At 53.5% G+C, this 18,505-nt stretch overlaps 1 protein-coding gene across 2 annotated transcripts in view; it reads left to right on the top strand.

The window, feature by feature from the left end:
• TRIP4 (thyroid hormone receptor interactor 4) overlaps positions 1–16,475 on the top strand; it is a 56,701-nt gene extending 40,226 nt beyond the window's left edge. For both annotated transcript variants that reach the window (XM_050903206.1, XM_050903205.1), the window contains 2 exons: positions 11,244–11,346; positions 16,220–16,475. In XM_050903206.1, coding sequence (XP_050759163.1) covers positions 11,244–11,346; positions 16,220–16,287 — 171 coding nt within the window. In that variant the 3' untranslated portion in view covers positions 16,288–16,475. The remainder of the gene's footprint in view (positions 1–11,243; positions 11,347–16,219) is intronic.
• Positions 16,476–18,505: the final 2,030 nt, after the last annotated feature.

Below are 18,505 nucleotides of genomic sequence, written 5' to 3'. Positions count from 1 at the left end.
TACTGCTCAAAGCTGTGATATTTGGATTGAAGCTGCTCTAGGAGCAGAAGTTATTGTCAGGTAGGAAAGTCCACCCCAGGTATCGAGTGTCACCTGCTTTGTTTGCAGGGGACTGAAGCAAAAGCTGCTTTCTGAATTCAGCCCTGCTGCTGAGGGCGGGTGGTTGGCTGGTGCCAGGTGATCCCTCCGCGTGGCTCTTAAATCTCAGTATTTCCAGTTGAGCTTTGCACATCTTGCACCTCCTCGGAGCGCGTTCTGGGCCCGTTTCCTTCTCTTTGTGGCAGCCACCCAAAAAGCCTTGCTTGAGACCAGAATGATCCCTTTGTTACGCTTTTCGGTGCTAAAGGTGACCTGGAAACTTTTTTTCCCCTCGTCGAGATCTGAGTGTTGACGACGGCTTTTCCTTGCTCCGGGGCTGACGTCACTGACACCTTGAGCAGAGCAAGGAGCTGCCTTTCTTTTCCTGCATGAGGTGTCAGTGACTTCAGCAGCGCTTGCTGGGGAAACATGGGATGGTGCAGGCAGGGCTTGGCAAGAGTCTAAAGCAAGCAGGGAACTATTTATATTTATGCCGTTTTAATGTGCTCTGAAGTCCATGTTCATTTTGCTAATGACTTTGATCCGAGAGACTATTACTTTAACTGGAAAAAGAACATTTCCGCTGCTGCTATTTTAGTAGTTGATAGGTGTGTTTGGACTTACTTTGAATGCAAGCGCGCACACATGCCGATATCTAGATGTAGCTATTATCTCGGGCTGAAATATTGGGTAATTATGTTTGACGGGAGTAAAGTGTTTATTTTTCATTTCTAGGTGATCACTTAGTGTCCTAAATCTGCACGAGGGAACACATCTAAGCTATTTTTGTGCCACGAGATTGCAACTATCATTTAAATAGGCTCCATCTTTCCCTCTCAGGAAATTTGCGTTTAATCTCTTGTCCTCTCCTCTTCCCTCCCCGGTGAAAATAACAGCAAAAAAAATGAGACTCAGGTGCCAAGCATACAGGACTGGCTTTAAATTCTCAAATAGGAGTGAAGAAGAAGGGTAGAAATTTTCTATATTTAGACTCCAGAAGGTGCCTGTTTAGATTATCTCCAAATAAAGGAACAATAGCCCTCTGGAAATATTTTTCTAAGAAAGAAGTTGATGAGAGGGAGAAACACAAACGTACACACAATACATTGATGTGTATTTCGAAGAACAGTATAAATACGTAGAGACTTTTTACGAGGACCTTCTCCCTAACGTAAAGGTTTCCTAACATAGGCTCTGAGCGAGACAAATGCTTGTTTGTGCGGTGCTGTGGCTGTCCTGGCACCGTCACTCACCCCCCACCGACGGGTTATTTGCCTTCTCGTTCCTGAGGCTTAGTTATTGCACCTCTACCGATGAATGATTTTTAGCAGGGTTTTGAAGGCTAGATCAGATACACTTCCTTCTGCAGCAATCTAGGTGCCTGTTAATGATTGCAGCCGATGAAAGGCCTTTGAACTTTACAGGTCCCTGAATTCTCCTAAGCTGAATTTGTCTTTCGCGTGTAGCCTGATGCCAGATCAAGTGGTATTAGGCGTTAGTCCGGCTTGCAGGGACCTAACGGGTGATGCATCTCTTTATTCGGTTTCTCACCGCATAAAGCCCCCCTGGTTCGTGGTTCTAGGAGCAGAGCAGAGCAGAGCAGGCATGCAGCTGGTTTGGATTATAGATGGTAAGAGATGGGGGAGTTTTTCCTTATGTGAAGTGCTTTGGTTTTCATCAGAGACTCTTCTACGGCTCCAGCTGCCTTGCATAAGCCAGCAGGTTTACTGAGGCCACTGCTCAGCCTGTTAAGATGAAGGAGAGATTGTCACTTGATGATGATTAATTTAGGAATGCATTAACATGCCAAAGAAATCGAATGATAGAGGCTAGCTTGCCCTCTCCTCTGGTTTCCTAGACCCTAGGGAAAAAACGAAGCCAAGGCTGAAGCATATGACTTAATTAATGATGACTGTGGACTTAGCCTCTGCTACCATTTCAGCAAACTAGTCAGTGATCTGGGATTTTTTTTTTTTTCTTCTTTCAGATGTGGTCACTGATACTTGCTGCCTTCTTGGTGTTTGGTTTTTATTTAAGCCTGAAACCAAGGGTAGGATAAAATTAACCTCAAGCCTGGCTGCTGCTCAGGTGCCCCACACCCTCACCGTCTGGTTGTAGCTTCACCAGGTTGAGCTGTGACGACCCCTTAGGTGGTGACCCCAAATGACAGGGGAGCTGGCAGCTACAGAATGTAACCACCGTGGTAAATGTACGAGTGCCCAAGGACTACGCTTGCTTAAGCTTTCATCGGTGTGTCATCAGTTTCATAACCCCGAACACACCGGTCGCTCAGATACGTGTCCTGGTTCTGCCGTGTGTTGGGCCATGAGAAATCCCATCACGTTGGTGGGATTGAATCAATAGCTGGAAGCAGCCGCCGGCATCACGCCTCCTCGGGGAGTAGCAGCAAGGGTCAGTGCGGGGAGTGGTGGCTGCCGAAGTAAACCAGGGCAGGGAACACAGATGCCTTATCTACGCAGGGCTCTGTTCACCAAAGTTAGTTTTTTTCCAAAGTTCAGCTGATCTCCATCTCCTGCTGTGCTCAGCTGTGCCGTTTTACCCCTTTGCTTTGCCACTCTGATTTATGAAAGGACTTTATGGAGCTGATTGAAAATGTCTGGCTGTATCTAGCAGGGCGCAGGCACTGTGAGCTGCTTGAGCCAGAAGCAGGTGCCCTGGTTTCCCCTCGTCTCCTCCCCATTGCCTCTTCCCTCCTCCTTGCCAGGTCTTGTCCGACAGCGCGGGCGGCGGGGCTGCGTTGCAGCTGAGGTTGGCCCTGCCCCTGCTGTCCCTTGGCACGGGAGGACGAAAACAGCTCTTTCAGCTGAGCCTAGCATACAACCAAATATTTTTCCAAGTCCACCCAGTTTCCCCCAACAGTCGTCAGGCACTCTATAAAGATCTCAAGCCCTTCTTGCGCTGCTTGTAGGGTTTACCATGGGCGGGTGTTTTCTCAGGCTGGGATTTGAGGCACAGAAGGGTGTTGGTGGCTGTAGGTCCTGCGACGCTGGTTCAGGGAGAGCAGAGGGGTGCAGCGTGCCCGGTGTTTGCCGGCACCGCTGAGTCCTCCAGGTCTCCGTGCAGAGTGGAGCCCTGGCAGACTGCTCAGCGTTTTAAAATCTGAGTGCACCAGCACGAGTTTGAATATTAAATCTACATTTCAAGGTCCTGTTATTACTTACTACGTTTTAATTGCTTCCCTTGCCCTTTGAATCAAAGTACAGCTTGTGGTGTAGGAACACGACGAGAGCTGAGCTCAAGGCTGGGAGGCGGAGAACACCCACCGGATGGATCCGACCGGCTGGGGGAAGGATCCTGCGGCGATCCCAGCCTGCTGTGTCTGGATCTGGTTGCGTACCAGCTAAGCATGCGAGGGGCAGAGCAGGCAAGGACTGACAGGCATCATTGTGGAAAGAAGGGGAAAGGAAGGCAGGCTAGCAAAATTCCTTGCGCATCCTCGCGAAGGGAGCCTATGCCAGCACATGATCTGCCAGCAGCAGATGTAAGCTCTCAAAAACAGCAGGGAGGATGTTGACTGCAACAATGCATCAAGGCTGCGGTTTGTAACCTCAATAGTAAGGCAGTTAACTTTTTTTTTTTTTAACAAAGACATTTTGATTGCCAAATCCATAACCATTAGCAGCTGTGGTTTTGAGCTGTTCCTTCCTCACACATTGCAGTCTAGACCTGACAGGCTTTCAAACAAAAGTTTGGCTGCCGGCTTTTGTTTGTGTTTCTTTGCGATCCTGCTTTTTTTCTTTTTGCCCGTTCTGTTGATTCGGATTGAACGTTGACGCCTATCCCTTTTCTAACCCAGCCTCCGTGGAGCAGCTCCTCTGCATCCATGTGGTCTTCTGTGGCCAAGGGTAGCGTGTAGAGTTCCTCGGGTGCGTGTTTGCAAGGCTGCAGTACTGGATGTTTCTGCCTCAGGCTAGAAAATTTGGCGTTCTAGAAAGTTGGATCTGCTTTGGGGTTTCTGTTTAGGAAAATGTTATGTTTCTCACGGGCCAAAGGCTGGTTGGCCTGTGCTAAGGCAGAGGGAACAGGTCCTTAAAAGATGATGCTTGAAAACGTGCTCAAAGTTGAAAGTGCGATGCAAGACCATGTCATGAAGGAGATCAAACCTCGAAGTGAAGCACTTGGTGCTCTTCAACCTCTTTCCAGAACTGGAGGTCTGAGTCAGGAGAAGGTGACACAGAGCAGCAGCAAACCTGGATCTCCTGGCTCAGGCGATGGCTCCTGTTGCCAGTCGGGTGTCACCTTTGGGCGAATGTGCCCTGGAGCACTTCAGGGTGAAGGCTGGGTTGGGAAAATTGGCTAGATAATCCCCAAAAGTGAACGTGCTTGTAAAGAGGTGGTGGAACCTACCGCTGTTAGAACAACAGACGGGGAAACGATGCTTCAACACCACTCTCCTTGGAAAAGTGACAAGGACGGACGTGGCTTGGGCACAGCGGTTCCTGAAGGCTGGTCCTGCAGGCTGTGAGAAGGATGGGATTTTTTTTTTTCCTTTTGATATTAAATAACTCTTACCTGCAGACGGACCACAGAGCTGATAACTGAGCTTCAAGCACTGGATCAGTTTTGGCTGCAGCTGTACCCAGGCAGGTCTGCGGGGCAGCTGTGGGCAGGAGCCAGGCTTACTGCTGGTGGTGCCCAAACTGGAATCGGGGAGTTTGCAGCACCCACAACCGGATAAGCATCGTGTCTCTCATTTTTGATGGCTCCATTTCTCCTGTATCCATGTGTCCATGTTGCAGGCATTGCTGCCAATGCCCCTCGTTGGCTGCGGCACCCCCGTCGCTCGCCAGAAACTCCCAACTTTCTTTTCCCTTTTGCAAACCACTAAAGAAACATTTTCTAGCTGGATGGTGAGCAATTTCCCTCTGGAGAGGAGGAGAAAATGGCTGTTTAGTAGTTAATTACCTGTTAGGTTAGTCTGACAGCTATGAAGCTTATGAGGCATGAAAGAAGAGCGGATCCGCCTTTTCCACAAATCACCAAGAAAACAGGGTGAAGGAAGTTGCGCCCGGCTCCCAGGGGGATGCCTCGCATCCCGCTCTTCTCCCTTGCACGTGGCCAAGGGGCTTCTCGTAACGCCCGGGGAAGAGCCCAGTGCGTGTTTTTGCATGCTGGGGAAAGCTGATTTATTGCCACTGCTGGTTACAGCAGCTCTGCTCTTTCGGAGGGGATGCTGTCTCCGCCAAGATTATTTTTTTTCCCTTTGAATGCATTTTACGGTGAGCTCTCTTGCCAACACATGGGCTCCGCTTGCTTTTATTCTTTCCAGACAGCGTTGCTTTCCAGCGCTGCCTCTTTTATTTCGAAGCTCTTGGAGAGCAGCGGGGAAATGAAGGCTGGAGCTGGTGTCCTGGCCCGGCGCTGCCTGGCAGAGCGAGCTGTATTTCCCCTGTTGTTCACCGAGGAGGCACGCCAGGAAAATGATTCAAGCCTTTCCATTATTAACCTTGCAGAACATCTCAACCACCTCCTCGCCGTTCGGTGCCAGTGCCCCAAGGCCACCCCCGGCAGCTGTAAGATGGAGAGGATGGCGGTGACCCGCCGAAGGACTACAGGTTCCAGCGTGCAATTCTCCGCTGCGCTCCGGCTAACTGGGATGCGCGCCGGGGCCCTGCGCTCGCACGCTCAATGGGCAAGAAGAGCGGAGGAGAGCTCAGGCTGCATTGCAGGGCTCTGTAGGCCAGCATGTGTAAGACGCCGGGACTATTCCCACCCGGTGTTAGCATTCGGTCTCTTGCGCCACGTTTGCTTGTCTCCTTTTGTGTCCGGAGACCTTAATGAGAGCGAAAGATGCTCTTGAAAGGTCGCTAACGAAGCTACCGGGGAGCGTTTTGGCTTTGTGTTGCGCGGAGCCGCTGCTCCGTTGCACGCAGTGCCTTTGTTCCTTCCTCGGATGCACCGGAGCAGAGCTCATCTTGTTAGTGATGGTTTGGCTCCCCCCGGCACGTTTTCCTTCGGCTCTTTCAATTCCCTTGCCTTCAGTTCACGGCACTTGGGTTCAAGCGAACACAGCTTATTGGGGAGGGGTGAAGAAATTGAGGGGCTCGGGACAGCCCTTCTCCGTGTTTTTTTTTTCCGCTGCTGAGATGGAATCGGGATGACCTAAGGGTCCCGAACCCTGCGTTGTTACCAGCAACACTGGGCAGGCCTGCACGGCTCCCGCATCCCGCTACAGGCTTTATGCAAATCAGGAAAAATAATATTTACTTTAACAGATTGGTGAGGGGAAAAAAAAACTAGCAGGATTTTTTTTTTCTCAAATGTCAGAGAAGGTGGGTTTGTGTCTCCGCTGGCTCCGAGCTGGCTTGTCCCCTCCTTTGCTCTTTTGCTGTGGGCTGCGGAGTGGGGAGGCTGGCAGCCCTGCTGCTATTTCTGGTGGTGATGAGCTGGTGATGGGAGACGAGGGATGGCGAAAACAAAGTGTAGGGAACATTCATTAGCAATTATCCCTGCTTGCAGCTTGATTGGGGTGGCTGTCGGGGACATCTGATAGCCACTTAATACATGTTCAAAGCGCTGGCTTCAGCGAGAGGGTGAATCTGGTGGCCGGTTTTCGGAGGAGCCCAGCGCTCAGCTCCCTTTTCCAGCTTGTACTCGGATGCTACGTTTAACCTCGAGCTCTTTCTGCATATGTTAAGCTGCCTTGAGATCTGCTTGTTTCTTTTTTCTTCCCCCCCTGCTAACCTCTTCACAGCTAGGATCTTACAAACCTGTTAGCAGCAAATTGAAGCCTGACTGGTGCAGTCGCAGAGATGGGATGAGCAAGGAGGGTGGTGGTTGCGTGGATGCCAGTGTATGGAGAGAATATGTGGGGTTTTCGACTGTGCGAAGCAGTGGGCTGGAGCAGCAGTTGGTAAGCCGTGCCGGCTGTTTGCAGCCCACGGAGCCCACCGTCCTCCCAACTGCCTCGTCGCAAGCCCGCTACGAGGTGGTGGAAGGTCTGAAAGGAGGCTGAATCATATTTTTTACACCGTAGTTACATTGCATAACCCCTCTCTTTCGAGCTTTCCTGCCTATCTGCAGGATTGGAGGAGGGTGGGTTTTCCCCTTCTTGAGGGACAACCTGGCCTCTGGGCTGTATTTGTTGTAGAGGGCCTTTTTAGGCGCCTTCTCCTAAATGCTGAGTTGCTTCCCGGTAGAGGCAATGTCAAAGCGTGGAGTATTGGCACCTGTCGTATTTACACCCTCAAGGTTATAGCGATGAGTGCCGTTGAAATTCAGAAGGAACATCCCCCATCAGACTCCTGGCTGGGATTGATTCTTGGTCTCTGGTAGAGAGCGAGTGTGGTTTCCCTCTAAGTTGACCTTTTATTTAAAAAACCTGCTGGTGCGGATTCTCTTTACTGGGGATATGCTCTGTCTTCTCTCTCTGGCACACTAGATGTGGCTTTTGGGCTTTTACTGCAAGTTTCAGGTTTGTTGAAGTGCTGATGGGCAGTGGCTGCTGTCTGTGGGGTGTAGTAGTTGGGAGAAAATTTGTTCTCCGTTTCCTAAACTTACTGCGTTGCAGATTGTAGAGCGACTCGACTGACCTCTTACAGCAGAAACATTGAGAAATGAGGTTTTTTACTCGTTAGACACTTGGGCAGCTTTGGAAAATGTAACGGAGGCAAATGTGTATGGTGTCTTGATGGCAGCGTCTCCACTGAGAGCATAAGTCAGCTGAGTAGTTGCCAATAGGAGAGGCATCTTCGGCGCAGGGCAGGTAGGTACCGATGTCCTAGCGCTGAGCTAAGCTGCAGAAAGAGCCGTAGAGATGGAGGAGTGCCGCCGTTCAGCCACGCTGTCTGTCTTGATCCTGTTGATGACCAGATGAGATAGTGTAGATACAGTCGGTCGGTGTCTACAGGCGACGTTGCTCATGGTGATCATGCATGACGTCGAGAGCGAGCACTGTGTAGGGGACTAAACAGCAACAGGGAGAGATTTTGGGTAGGAAATACTAACAGCTCCTGTGACCTCTAGGGAATGAGGCCCATGGAGGTGGTTTCTAAACACGTTAAATGTTGGCAGCTAGTTACAGGTGCACTGGGGAGAGGCTGTGCTCTTGGTCCTAGTGACGTGTCATGTGGCAAAAGCACGTCTGGCTGTTTCTCTGTTCAGTTTGCAGGCAGTGGTTTCAAGAGATGCAGTGGGCACATCTAACCTCTTGCTGCTCTCTAAGAGAAGTCTCGGTTCCTACCAGCCCCCGGCCACGCACTCCTGCCATTCACCCGCTTCACCTGACCCTTCTTTGAGCAGTTCAGCCCATTAACCTGGCAGAAAACTGACTTTACCCAAAAGCTCCCTAAATTTCTGCAGGATGAATGAGTTGAATTGACTTGTGGAAGGGACTGGGGGAAGAGGGGAGCCTGGCCGTTAGGTTGGCTCAGCATCTTGTGAGGGCTCAGCATCTTGTGGGGGCTCAGCCTCATCTTCTCCACCTGGGAGCATCTTGTCTCTAGGCAGAGGAAAGGGTTACAGCTTTTTCTCAGCTCCGGCAGGCAGGAATATTCTGCTTTTGTTGTTCACCAGGATGGGATAAGAGGTTTCCGGGGTAGGTACAATAGGAAGCCTTAAATGTAGCTGCTCCACGAGGGGCTCCTTCCCTGCCTCCTGGGAGTGAGATGCCAGAGGAAGAACCGAGGCTTTTGAAATGCAGGACACGAACAGATTTGGCACACGTACAGAAACGTACCCTGGGAGCGAAGATGAAAGGCTGCGGCGTGGAAGCGTAAACCCAAGTCGCAGCTGTGGCATCCGCCTCGGCCTTGGGATCGGATTGAGCTGGAAGCTTTTGGAGCTGAAGGTTTGATCCTGGTTTCGGATGAAAGCTCTCAGTGGAGAAACCAACCTGGCAGTTGCTTTCACTGCTGATGCCAGGGTACCCATTACAGGGATATTCCCTGGGTGGGGGGGGCTGTAAGGTGTGTGAGGGGAGACATGGTGATGTCCAGGTCCACCTAGGAGCTGGTGGCTGAGGAGATTTGGGAAGCAGCTGTACTCCAGGCAGCAAGACCTCTACGGCACGCTGGTCCCGGACACACAACCTGGCTGAAGAAGCCACTGGCTGAACCACGTGTAGTAGAGCGGGGATGGACCACCTCTGCAACCAGGTTTGGATGGTGGCTTACGCCCCACCGCTTTGTGGTGTGACCTTCGGAGGCCGTGCTAGTGTGGGAGCTGCTGGGGTATGTCAGGTCCTCTGGCTATGGAGGGGCCACCAGTCACCCGCGTGATGCCGAGAGCAATAAAGCGGCGCCAGCATTTCGCACTCACCAGGCGTTGGCCGGGGATATTCACATTGGCTCTTTCTAACCTTCCAAGATCCTCCTTCCCTGCAGATGGGAAATGAAAATCCTTGGCATCGGCATGGAGCAGTGGAAGCAAGTCAAGTAATGTGGCTCAGCCAAAAAAAAAAAAAAAAAAAAAAGAGGAAGAAACATGTCCAACCCCAGATCGGTACAGCAGGGCATCCGCATGCGATGCAGATCAGTGCGGCTCTTTCTCCCCCGGCGCGGGTGTTGTACAGAGCAGCTAAGTGCACGTACATGTCTCTCTCTTGCTCAGTGAACAGCTCTTACACGCTGTTGTAAAATGAGAGGGGCTGGAAACGCTTTCCCCGGTTGATCCAATCCCAGTGTCGGGCTTCTGTAAATCTCCCCTAACCGCTGGCAACGCTGCCAAATCCCGCTACAGCGCAGGGAGAGCGAGTTGCTCCCTGCTTCCCTCTCCATGCCCAGCTGTTCCAGGGCAAATCCAAACTCATCTTGGCAGGTCGGTGAGAGCTTTTCAAACACTCAGCCTAGGAGTCATTTGTTAGTAACAAATGGGGGATTTGCCAGGACACGCTGCTCCATCTGGTCTGGCATCCTGTCCCCTACAGCAGCCTTGACGTATCTGCTCGAGGAAGGCAGGGGAGCAAAAAAAAAAAAGAAGGCAGTTTTCCCATGGAAGGAAAACCGCTTCCGCAGTCTGTTTGAACAGGGTTTCCTGGGCTGGAGCACCTTCGTGGCATGCCCTCGCCTCTACGCCTGTCAGCGCAAGGTCTGCAGCTAATGGAGAATCTGAAGTGATGGTTAATATATACATTTTTTTATTACTGTTTTGCATTTCACTTCTGAACACCAGTGAGGCTGAGCTGCATCCAAACAGGACTTCAGTGCACTTCCCTCGCTGAGTGTTTTTTTTTCTCCTTTTTCCCTGCATGGTTAATGAGAGAAACAATCTGTTTATACTCTTCCTATAAAATTCCCCCATGTCTTCATCACAGTGAAATCTCTCCGCAGACTCTGTGCGTGGAGCCAGCCCTGCAGGGAGACGGATGGCTTCTCCGAGCCATCGACTTGGCGTGTTGCAAGCATTTTTTCTGTTGCTCACCCTTTAGATGCAGGCGAATCTCAAAGGCTGCGTGTCCCACAGCAGGACGGTGCACGCTCTCCAAATCTCAAAGTCCTTGTGTTTGGACTGAGCTTTGTGGGGAAGAGATGGGGATGTATCCGTAGCTGGGACAGCTGCTTCAGTAGAAGAGGTGGCCACCCTTCTGGTGGTCATCGTCTCATTGGGTTTGCCCAGCTGTTTCGGTTGAGGTGCTGGTGTGCTCCCCGTGACCGGCTGGGGTTTAGCAAGGGTACCTGTATCCCCAGTCAGCTGAATCCGGGAATGCATCGGGCTGAAAATCAGTCCCATGCTTGTCCCAGTGCAAAGCAGGCAGTGAGCAGGCAACCTTGGGAGGGCAGGGCCCTCGACCGCCTCTCTATCGACACCCCACACTTTAGATCAGCTTAAGCCAAGTGTGAAAACCACACCTTTTAGGCAGTGAAACACAGATTGGTGCTAAAGGGGGCTGAAAAGGGTTAGGGAGCACACAGAGAAGCGGCTCGGTGAGCAGATCCGAAAAGGGAGCGAGCTCTGGCAGAGGCGCGATGAGAAGAGGCTTAGCGAGGGGCTCACTCATTGAGACCCAAACCTGCAATTGTTTGGTTTTGGTTTTGGGGTTTTTTTTTGTTAAAAGTTCTTGAACTGGTTTAGTCTGAGCTGCTACAGCCTAGGTATAACCCATGTCTTAAATAACGATTTCTCTGCTCCTGACCGCCGAGCTCTTTTCACACCCACGGCAGTCGGTCTGACTCTGTTCTGTGTGTGTGTGTGTCTGTGTTTTGCAGTATCCAGATCTGAGCCAGGAGTCCGAGTCTCCATTTGTCTTTATCTGCACTAATCCCCAGGAGATGGTTGTGAAGTTTCCCATCAAAGGAAAACTCAAAATCTGTAAGTAGTAAAGTTTCCACAGATGCCCCCCTTGGCCTTTCGTGCCTGCTCTCATCACCACCTCTGCTTGCCTTTGCCATATGAGTTCGCAACCTTTGCCCTGTGCTCTTTGATCTGTAGGTGTTTGTTTAATGACTCGAATACATCTGTAATATTTTTTTTTTTTTGTCTTCGGTTCCCCTTTCCCCAGATGTTGCTTCCTTCCAAATACATGCCTCTTCCTGCCTCTGCAAACACTCAGGAGTCAAAGAGCGCTTGTGTCTGCAGCTGATCCGCTTCTGGCATCAGCCTGGGTCGGGATGTGAGCTGGTGCGGTGGTGCTCAGGCGGATCCGCGCTAGCTCCTTGCCTACGGTTCAAAATTACCCTCTCGCCCGTGAGGATGGTGAGGGCTTGAAGCAGCAAGAGCTGCAGGGCCAGATGGATGTTCTTCATCCGCAGGCCGGCAGGATGGGATGTCCTGGCAGAGCTCGCAGGGAAGCGCCGCAGCATCTGTCCGCACTCCGCTTGCCAGCGTCGTTAGTCCCTTTTATGAGCCACCAGCCCCTCCGCAGGCTGCCAGTTATTCCTGCCCGCTGCCGTAAAAAGGATGGAGGAGGGATGCAGCAGCTGTGGAGCCTGCAGTCAGCTCCATCCTTATTAGCAGCCTCCCCGCCACACAGCCTGGGGAAGGCACTGTACACGCTTTCAGGGGATGTGAAAAATTAATTTGACGGGCTAAAAGCAGCATAAGCAGAAATAGTCTTGGCTGTTTGTTTAGCAGAGCTGACGACTGGGTTTTCTTTCTCGTTTGCAGCGTGGTTCTCCAGGAGTAGTTATCTAGCGGTGCAGGAGCGGCAGAATTTCTCAGGATTGGTTAATAAGGACTTTTGAAGCACAGCATAGGGTTATTTTTGTTGTTTTTGAGGTTTTTTCCCTCTCTCTGCTCGGAGAAGCACCATTCTCCCATGGCTTCAGTCTCTCCTGGGGCGTTGGGGGTATTCCTGCCCTGCCAGGGTATTGAACAGGACAAAACAATTTAGTTTCTTCCCTGCCTTTTGTAGCAACATCTGGGAGGTGCGTTCAGCCGATGGCGACAAACGATGCTTGCTGAGCTGCAGCGCTCGGATCTTGCTAGCGGCACCGTCCTTCCCCAGGGACAGGTCTTTCCCAGTGCGCCGGTGGGCAGGCAGGGCTGCGCCGAGTTATTTAGGATGCAGACGTCTTTGCTGTGGTAGAACAGCCTGGTCGCTGTTGCGTGCTGGAGCAGCCGCTGCATCCTTCCCCCCCCTTGTTTTAACCTCTCCTTGTTCTCGTACAAGCTCTCTCATGCCCCTTCACTGCCCCATCTGCCTCCATCCGGCCGCGGTTAGGAGGAGAGCTGCCGGCGACGGCTGAAGGGGAAGCTGCTGCACGGTGTGAGCGCAGGGCAGCCGGCTTCTGTGTGTCTGCCTCGCTGGGTGCAGGTGCTGCTGGTCCCCTCCCCATCTGTCACATCGTCTCCTTTGTGTTGTGACACTTTCCTGCTTGGAGAAGGATCAGTCTAACAGCCTGGAAGGAAGCCGGCTGTGCTGGCGGCTGCCTGCGCTGCCCGCTCCTGCTGCTGGCCCTGCCTTTCCTGCCCTCCATTCTGACAGGAGCTGTCACGAGAGCAGCGGCAAGGGAGACTGTGGAGTTGCACGTTTCCCTCCCGGCGGGGACATCGTCCGTCTGGGTGATATTTGTGACAGCCTAGGGAACGAGCAGGGAAGCCTTTGACCTTTCATTGGGGTAAGGCGCTGTTTTAATAGGAGCTGGCATTACATCTGAGGCAGTCAAAAGCTTAATTCTCCAAGCTGGAAGCAGAGCAGGGGGAAGGTGCCGGCTCACGTTCCCACCTGAGCTCACCGGCTGCCCCGGTCTCCTTGAAGCCTGGCTCAAGCCATGACAAAATGCCAGTTTGTCTTGTTGGGAAGCCAGGCCAGAGCGGTTTTCCTTGCCAGATAACAGCATGGACCTTGCCGCGATGACATCCAAATGCTTCTCCGTTGCAAATTAGTTGTTTCTAGCAGCCCGGGGATGGGGGGAAAAAAGTAACATAGCTCGATTTTTGCTGCCAGGGTTATTGTTTGTGTGGAAGGGGTGGGCACTGCGTTTGTGTTGCATCTGGGAGTCTGGCTCTCCCCAAACACATCCCCGCTTAGTTTTAGTGTGTGAGGACAAAGCTTGGTGGCGGTTCTCGTGGGAGATTTCCTTGAATCCAAGCAAAGCTTCCCTGAAGCCTCCCTCAAGCATCGCTCAGAAACCTCCCTTCAACAGCCGACGGCTGGAAGAACGCGGAGGAGCAGGCGAAGGGACACGTCGCAGTGCAAGACGAGTCCTTAAATCATTGAGCAGAAAGAGAAGGGGACCCTGGGGCTGTTGCCTTATTTTTAGCCTTTTCCTAAAGGTTACCTACGTGATGTTTTATGTTTGCCAGCTGGTAGAGCAGAGGAGCCTCCTGATCGCTTTTGGGGTCCAGGAGGAGCAGGCAGGCATGTTAAATACGAAGCTTACAGCTCTGGAGGTGACACAGCGTTGGTGGTGGGGGACCAGCACACGGAGCGAGTGTGAACTCGCTGCCTTTCTCCTGCCAAAAACCCCGTGGCTTGGCGACATGGTGGTCTGACACGCTGCTTCCGGACAGTCTGGCTATGCTGGCTCAGCCTCGTTGGGTGCCCATCGCTGTTTCCAGGAGGGGCTTTCTTCCCCATCCTTAGGCAGGTGGGGAAAGTGTTCTCCCCCATGGGGTGGCAGAGGGGATGGTGGATCTCCCAAACCTTGTAGGAGACCATCTTCCAAACTCTGCGGCTCAGGGCGAGAACACTGTCTGCAAACAGACACTCCAAGTAATGCCCTATTTTGCCCTTTCGCTTGGCCTCAGTTTTAATTGTCTCATTTGTGATGGTGGAAGAGTTTTGCAGATGACATTTTGTGTCCTGCGGGCTGCAGGTTGGCAACTGCTGCACCGAGACATCGGCAGCGTCTGGTTCCTGCTCCCAATTTCAGCCTGACCATAGCTGCGTTTCAGTTTGCAGATCTATGGCACGGTGACTTGCAAACCCTTGCTCGTGTTTTTTTTCTTTGCATATGTTATGGTTCGGTGCATTGAACCTCCCAAAACTTGAGCTGAAGGAGGAGGACCCGTTTCAGGGAGGCTGCATTGTCCTGGTGGGACATCCTGAGCGAAGCAATTTTGTAACCTGCCTCTCCTCAGAAAAGCATTGTCGGACTCTTCGTTGAGCTGAAATTGAGAAGTTTTCTTGGTTTGAAGAGAAGGTGCTGGTCTCTGGCTGGTTTGGAGCCATTTTCTCTGGACAAGTGCCTGCTTCGCATGGCACATGGGCATTTACCGGCAGTTTTTGGAGCAGTGGCCAAAGCGGGAGCGGTTTGGAGCCTGGTGGATCTTATCCCTGCCAGGGATGAGATCTGCTGTGTGCTGTAGCTGGGTTGGAGCAACGCAGCTCTCCCAGGGACCATGTGGGCTGTGCTTCACCCACAGAGTGACACCAGGCTTGATTCCCCAGAGGGACGATGCTGAGGGACCCAGATGAAGTGCCGCCAGCTCCGGCTCCATCCACCTCACTGGGATTTCGCTGGGACGGGCTCTTTCTGTCCATCTTGTTGGGATCAAACTCTGATCCCTTTGCCTCCTCTCCTGATGGTGTGACCACAGCGGACCCCCGTGTCGCTCCCGAGGGATGCATAGGATGCTCCCCAGGGACCGGGGCTGCCCTCCCCAGCTCAGAATGGGGTCTGCAATTTTTGCTGCTGGCTTCTGCAACATGTTGGAGCCCCGTCCCTGCTCCCAGCTACAGACAGAGACAGGATGAGGCTGGCGTTTGGAGGATGGGAAGATGGAGGGGAGCAGGAGCAGAGAGGCAAGTTCCCAGGGAGAAGTGGCATTAGGGGAGGTGACCGGCGCTGGCTGACAGCAAAGCATCTCCGGGAGGCTGGCTCTTTGCCGTGCTGCCTCGCTTAAGGTCACCTTCCCTTTCTTCCCCTCCCTTTTGGAGGAGGGAGCTTTGCCTGGGAGAGCAGGAGCATCCTTGCTTTTTTTACGGGCAGGGAGAGGGGGACAGGGATGGGGACGCTCCTCCGAGACAGCGCATCGCCTTCCTGGCTTGCTCACTGTGCCTGGCTTTTGGCTTCTGCAGGAGTTGCCTAAATCTAATGTTCTGCTGTCCTGCTCCTCTCCTGGGTGGGAAGAGGGCTGTGAAGGACAAGGGGAGGCAGTGTTTGCTCCGGGTCCCACCGGAGCAGCTGGTCACAGGCGCCTGGGCTCCCCGAGGTGCTGCCTGGTGGCAAAGGCAGCACAGCCCTCCCAGCTGGTGGCCTTGGAGGCCACCAACCTGGCACTTAGCAGCACAGAGCAGTTGGTCCCCATCACATTGTGTGCCCCATTCCATCCTCATCCCCAGGCTGAGGGTTTATTGTCCCCAAGCCCAGCTTTCCGCCACACCGTGGCAAAACACGTCCCCGGCACGGTGCTTGACCGTCCCCCATCTCCTTCGAACGTGTCAACACGCATCCTGCGGGCAAGTGAGGGGATCGGTTTTCCCCCTGGTAGTGGCAGGCGAGTGCTGGATGTTAATTTACTCTCCTCCTCGCTGAATTTCCCCCTCTCCGGCATCTCTTTGCCGTGTCGGACACGCTTGCCCCCGGCTCCCCGGTGTCGCGCCTGCGGAGGGAAGCCACAGCGGCTGGAAACGCCTGGCTCCTCAAGCACGATAATTGAATGTGACAGGAACACACTAACTAGGAGACCTCGCTGCCTCCAGCTGATTTGCATTGCAAATAGCATTTAAAAATAAAGAGTGATGAGGGTTTGTTGTGTGTGGTGTTTTTTTTTTTTTTTTTTAATCCCCTTTTTACAGGGAAGCTGGATGCAAAGATCCATCAGGGAGCAAAGAAGGGGTTAATGAAGCAGAAAGCGATGGGGTGAACCGCGGGGGAGCAGCGCGGCATTCCCACGCAGCACCCGACTGCCACCGAAGGGTGCCAGGATGGTCCTCGACTCTGGAAAGCGGGTGCAAGATGGATCCCAGAGCGCTTTTAGGTATTGCTTTATCCGTTGTATTCCAAAAACATTAAAAGCGATGTGTTTTCACCAAGCTCTCGCCCAACAGCCCTGTGCTTCCCGGGAAGTCACGCGCTGTGGACAAGGGTGGGTGGGAGATGGAGCTTGACGGGATGGGATTCAACCAAGCGCTGGCATCTCCACGTCTCCCGTGAGCACTGGATCCCGGGACGGGCGAGGGGAGCTCGCCAGCAGCGACCAGCCCAGCTCCCTCCGTTTCGAGGCAGCTCCATCCTGGCTTTGGCAGCGGCTCCCTCCCCAAAATGCGCCTCGAGGTCTTTTGCCTGGATGGGGTCAGACACATCGCGGCGCCAGCCTCGCAGGAGAAGGGCGAGAAACTGGGGGGAGAAGGGCGATGGCTCCCAGCAGCCGGAGAGCCCGAGCCCTGCCGAGCGTGTGCTCGGGGAAGCAGGGGGCTCGGGGTGAGAGGTGAGCTCTGTTCCTGCTCGGAAGCTTTCTGCTTACGGGGCTGCGCCCTTACAGCTCTTGGCATCACCGGGAAGTGCCCAGCCTTACATCCCTCTCTCCTGATTTGTATCAAAGCGGCAGCCACCCCGCAAAAGCTGACCCCCCCCCTCCAGCAGCTGTGTGCATGAGTTAAAAACCCGCTCTGCCTTATGAATAAGATTAATTTCTCCTTTTTCTTTAATCCTTCATATTCAGCATCTCCCTGCGTTGCCGTGTCTGTGCTCATTACGCATTCGTGTTCACTGGGCTGTGAGCCTTTCGTGCCATGTTGCTCCAGGCTCTGCCTTGCCGTGGTCTAAGTGCTCCTCCTCATTCCCTGGAGCCCACCCTGCGCCGGAGGGGACAGAGCAACCCTCGAGTGCTGCCGGCATCCCTCCTCCTCCCTGGGGATGCGGTGGGGAGCAGAGCAGGGCTGCCGGCTCAGCTGCTTGGTGCGGTCACTGGTTGCAGGTTGTCCCAGCCCTCTGCCTTGGTTCCTGTTGCTACCCCATCAGAGAGGAGGAGGAGGAGGAGGGTGCGAAGCCTTCGTGCCAGCTGCCTGCGCCCCCTGAAACTCGGCAGCTGGATGCTGCAGCGCTGGAAATCATCCCACTAGCGCTGCCATTTGCCCTGGGAGTTGTCTTCTGGGCTCCTTTTGCTGCATGTGGGATCTCCGAGATGCTGGAGGTGGTGGATCTGGATTCAACGCCCACCCATGTCATTCCTCGTTTGGAAAAGCCTCGTGGGTGTTTCAGCTCTGAGTTGCCCGGGCTTGGCACGGAGGTGATGGTACGGGAGCTGCTGTTCGGCATGGCAGAGGAAGATGGGCTTCTGCTCCTTCCTTCCTCCTCTGGCTGCATCCCCCCATCCGCCAGCCTGTCCCTGTCCTTCATGTCCCACCAGTATGGTCCCAGTCAGCTGTGCTGGGACTCCTGGTGACTTCCCTGCACTTTTTTCTCTTCTAGTATCATGGAGGTCCTCCTCTCTCAGGTGGATGTGCCTCGAGAGTGAGGGCAAATGTCTGCAGTGCCCATAGGAGCGGAGCTGGAGATGGACGGGGGGCTTGGGGTGGCATCCCGGGGCCCTGGTGCCATGGGGAGAAGGAGGCAGGAGAGGACTTGGCCTTGGTGGCCGGGTGGGAGAGGCAGGACGTTGAGCTTGCTTTGCCCGAGCTGCCTGCAGCTCCCTGGAGCATCTCTCCTAGAGGTGGAAGGGGTCGACCCTCAAGCAGCTGGCCCGAAGGCAGCACTTGTGGGACCAAGGTGGGGGAGATGCCCTTCCAGGCAGAAGACAGATGCATGGAGAAGGAGCCTCCGGTTGCGTGGTGGACGACGTCTTTCACAGAACATCACTGATGTCTCTGCTGCCCTGCCCTGCGCCTCACCTGGCATGGCCTGGGATGAGCTGGATGCTCGGGACACCAAGCACCCGGGGTGGAGAAACACCCAGGGAGGACGTGCTCAGCACCCAGGGGCTGCACCCAGGCTGGGCTCCACGTGCCGCAGCCCCGCGGTTTCCAGCTCTGGCTCCTTATCCCGGGAGCTCAGCACCGTCGGACAAGGCCACGCCAGAGTGGGATCTTGTACCATCCCCACGGGACGAGGGGACTGTGGGCCTCACGTCCTGCCCACCGCAC

This window comes from Gymnogyps californianus, chromosome 11 (assembly GCF_018139145.2).
Source record: "Gymnogyps californianus isolate 813 chromosome 11, ASM1813914v2, whole genome shotgun sequence".
In the NCBI taxonomy this organism is placed as follows: Eukaryota; Metazoa; Chordata; class Aves; order Accipitriformes; family Cathartidae; genus Gymnogyps; species Gymnogyps californianus.
Note: the sequence above shows the minus strand (reverse complement) of the source record. Positions and strands in the feature narration are given on the sequence as shown.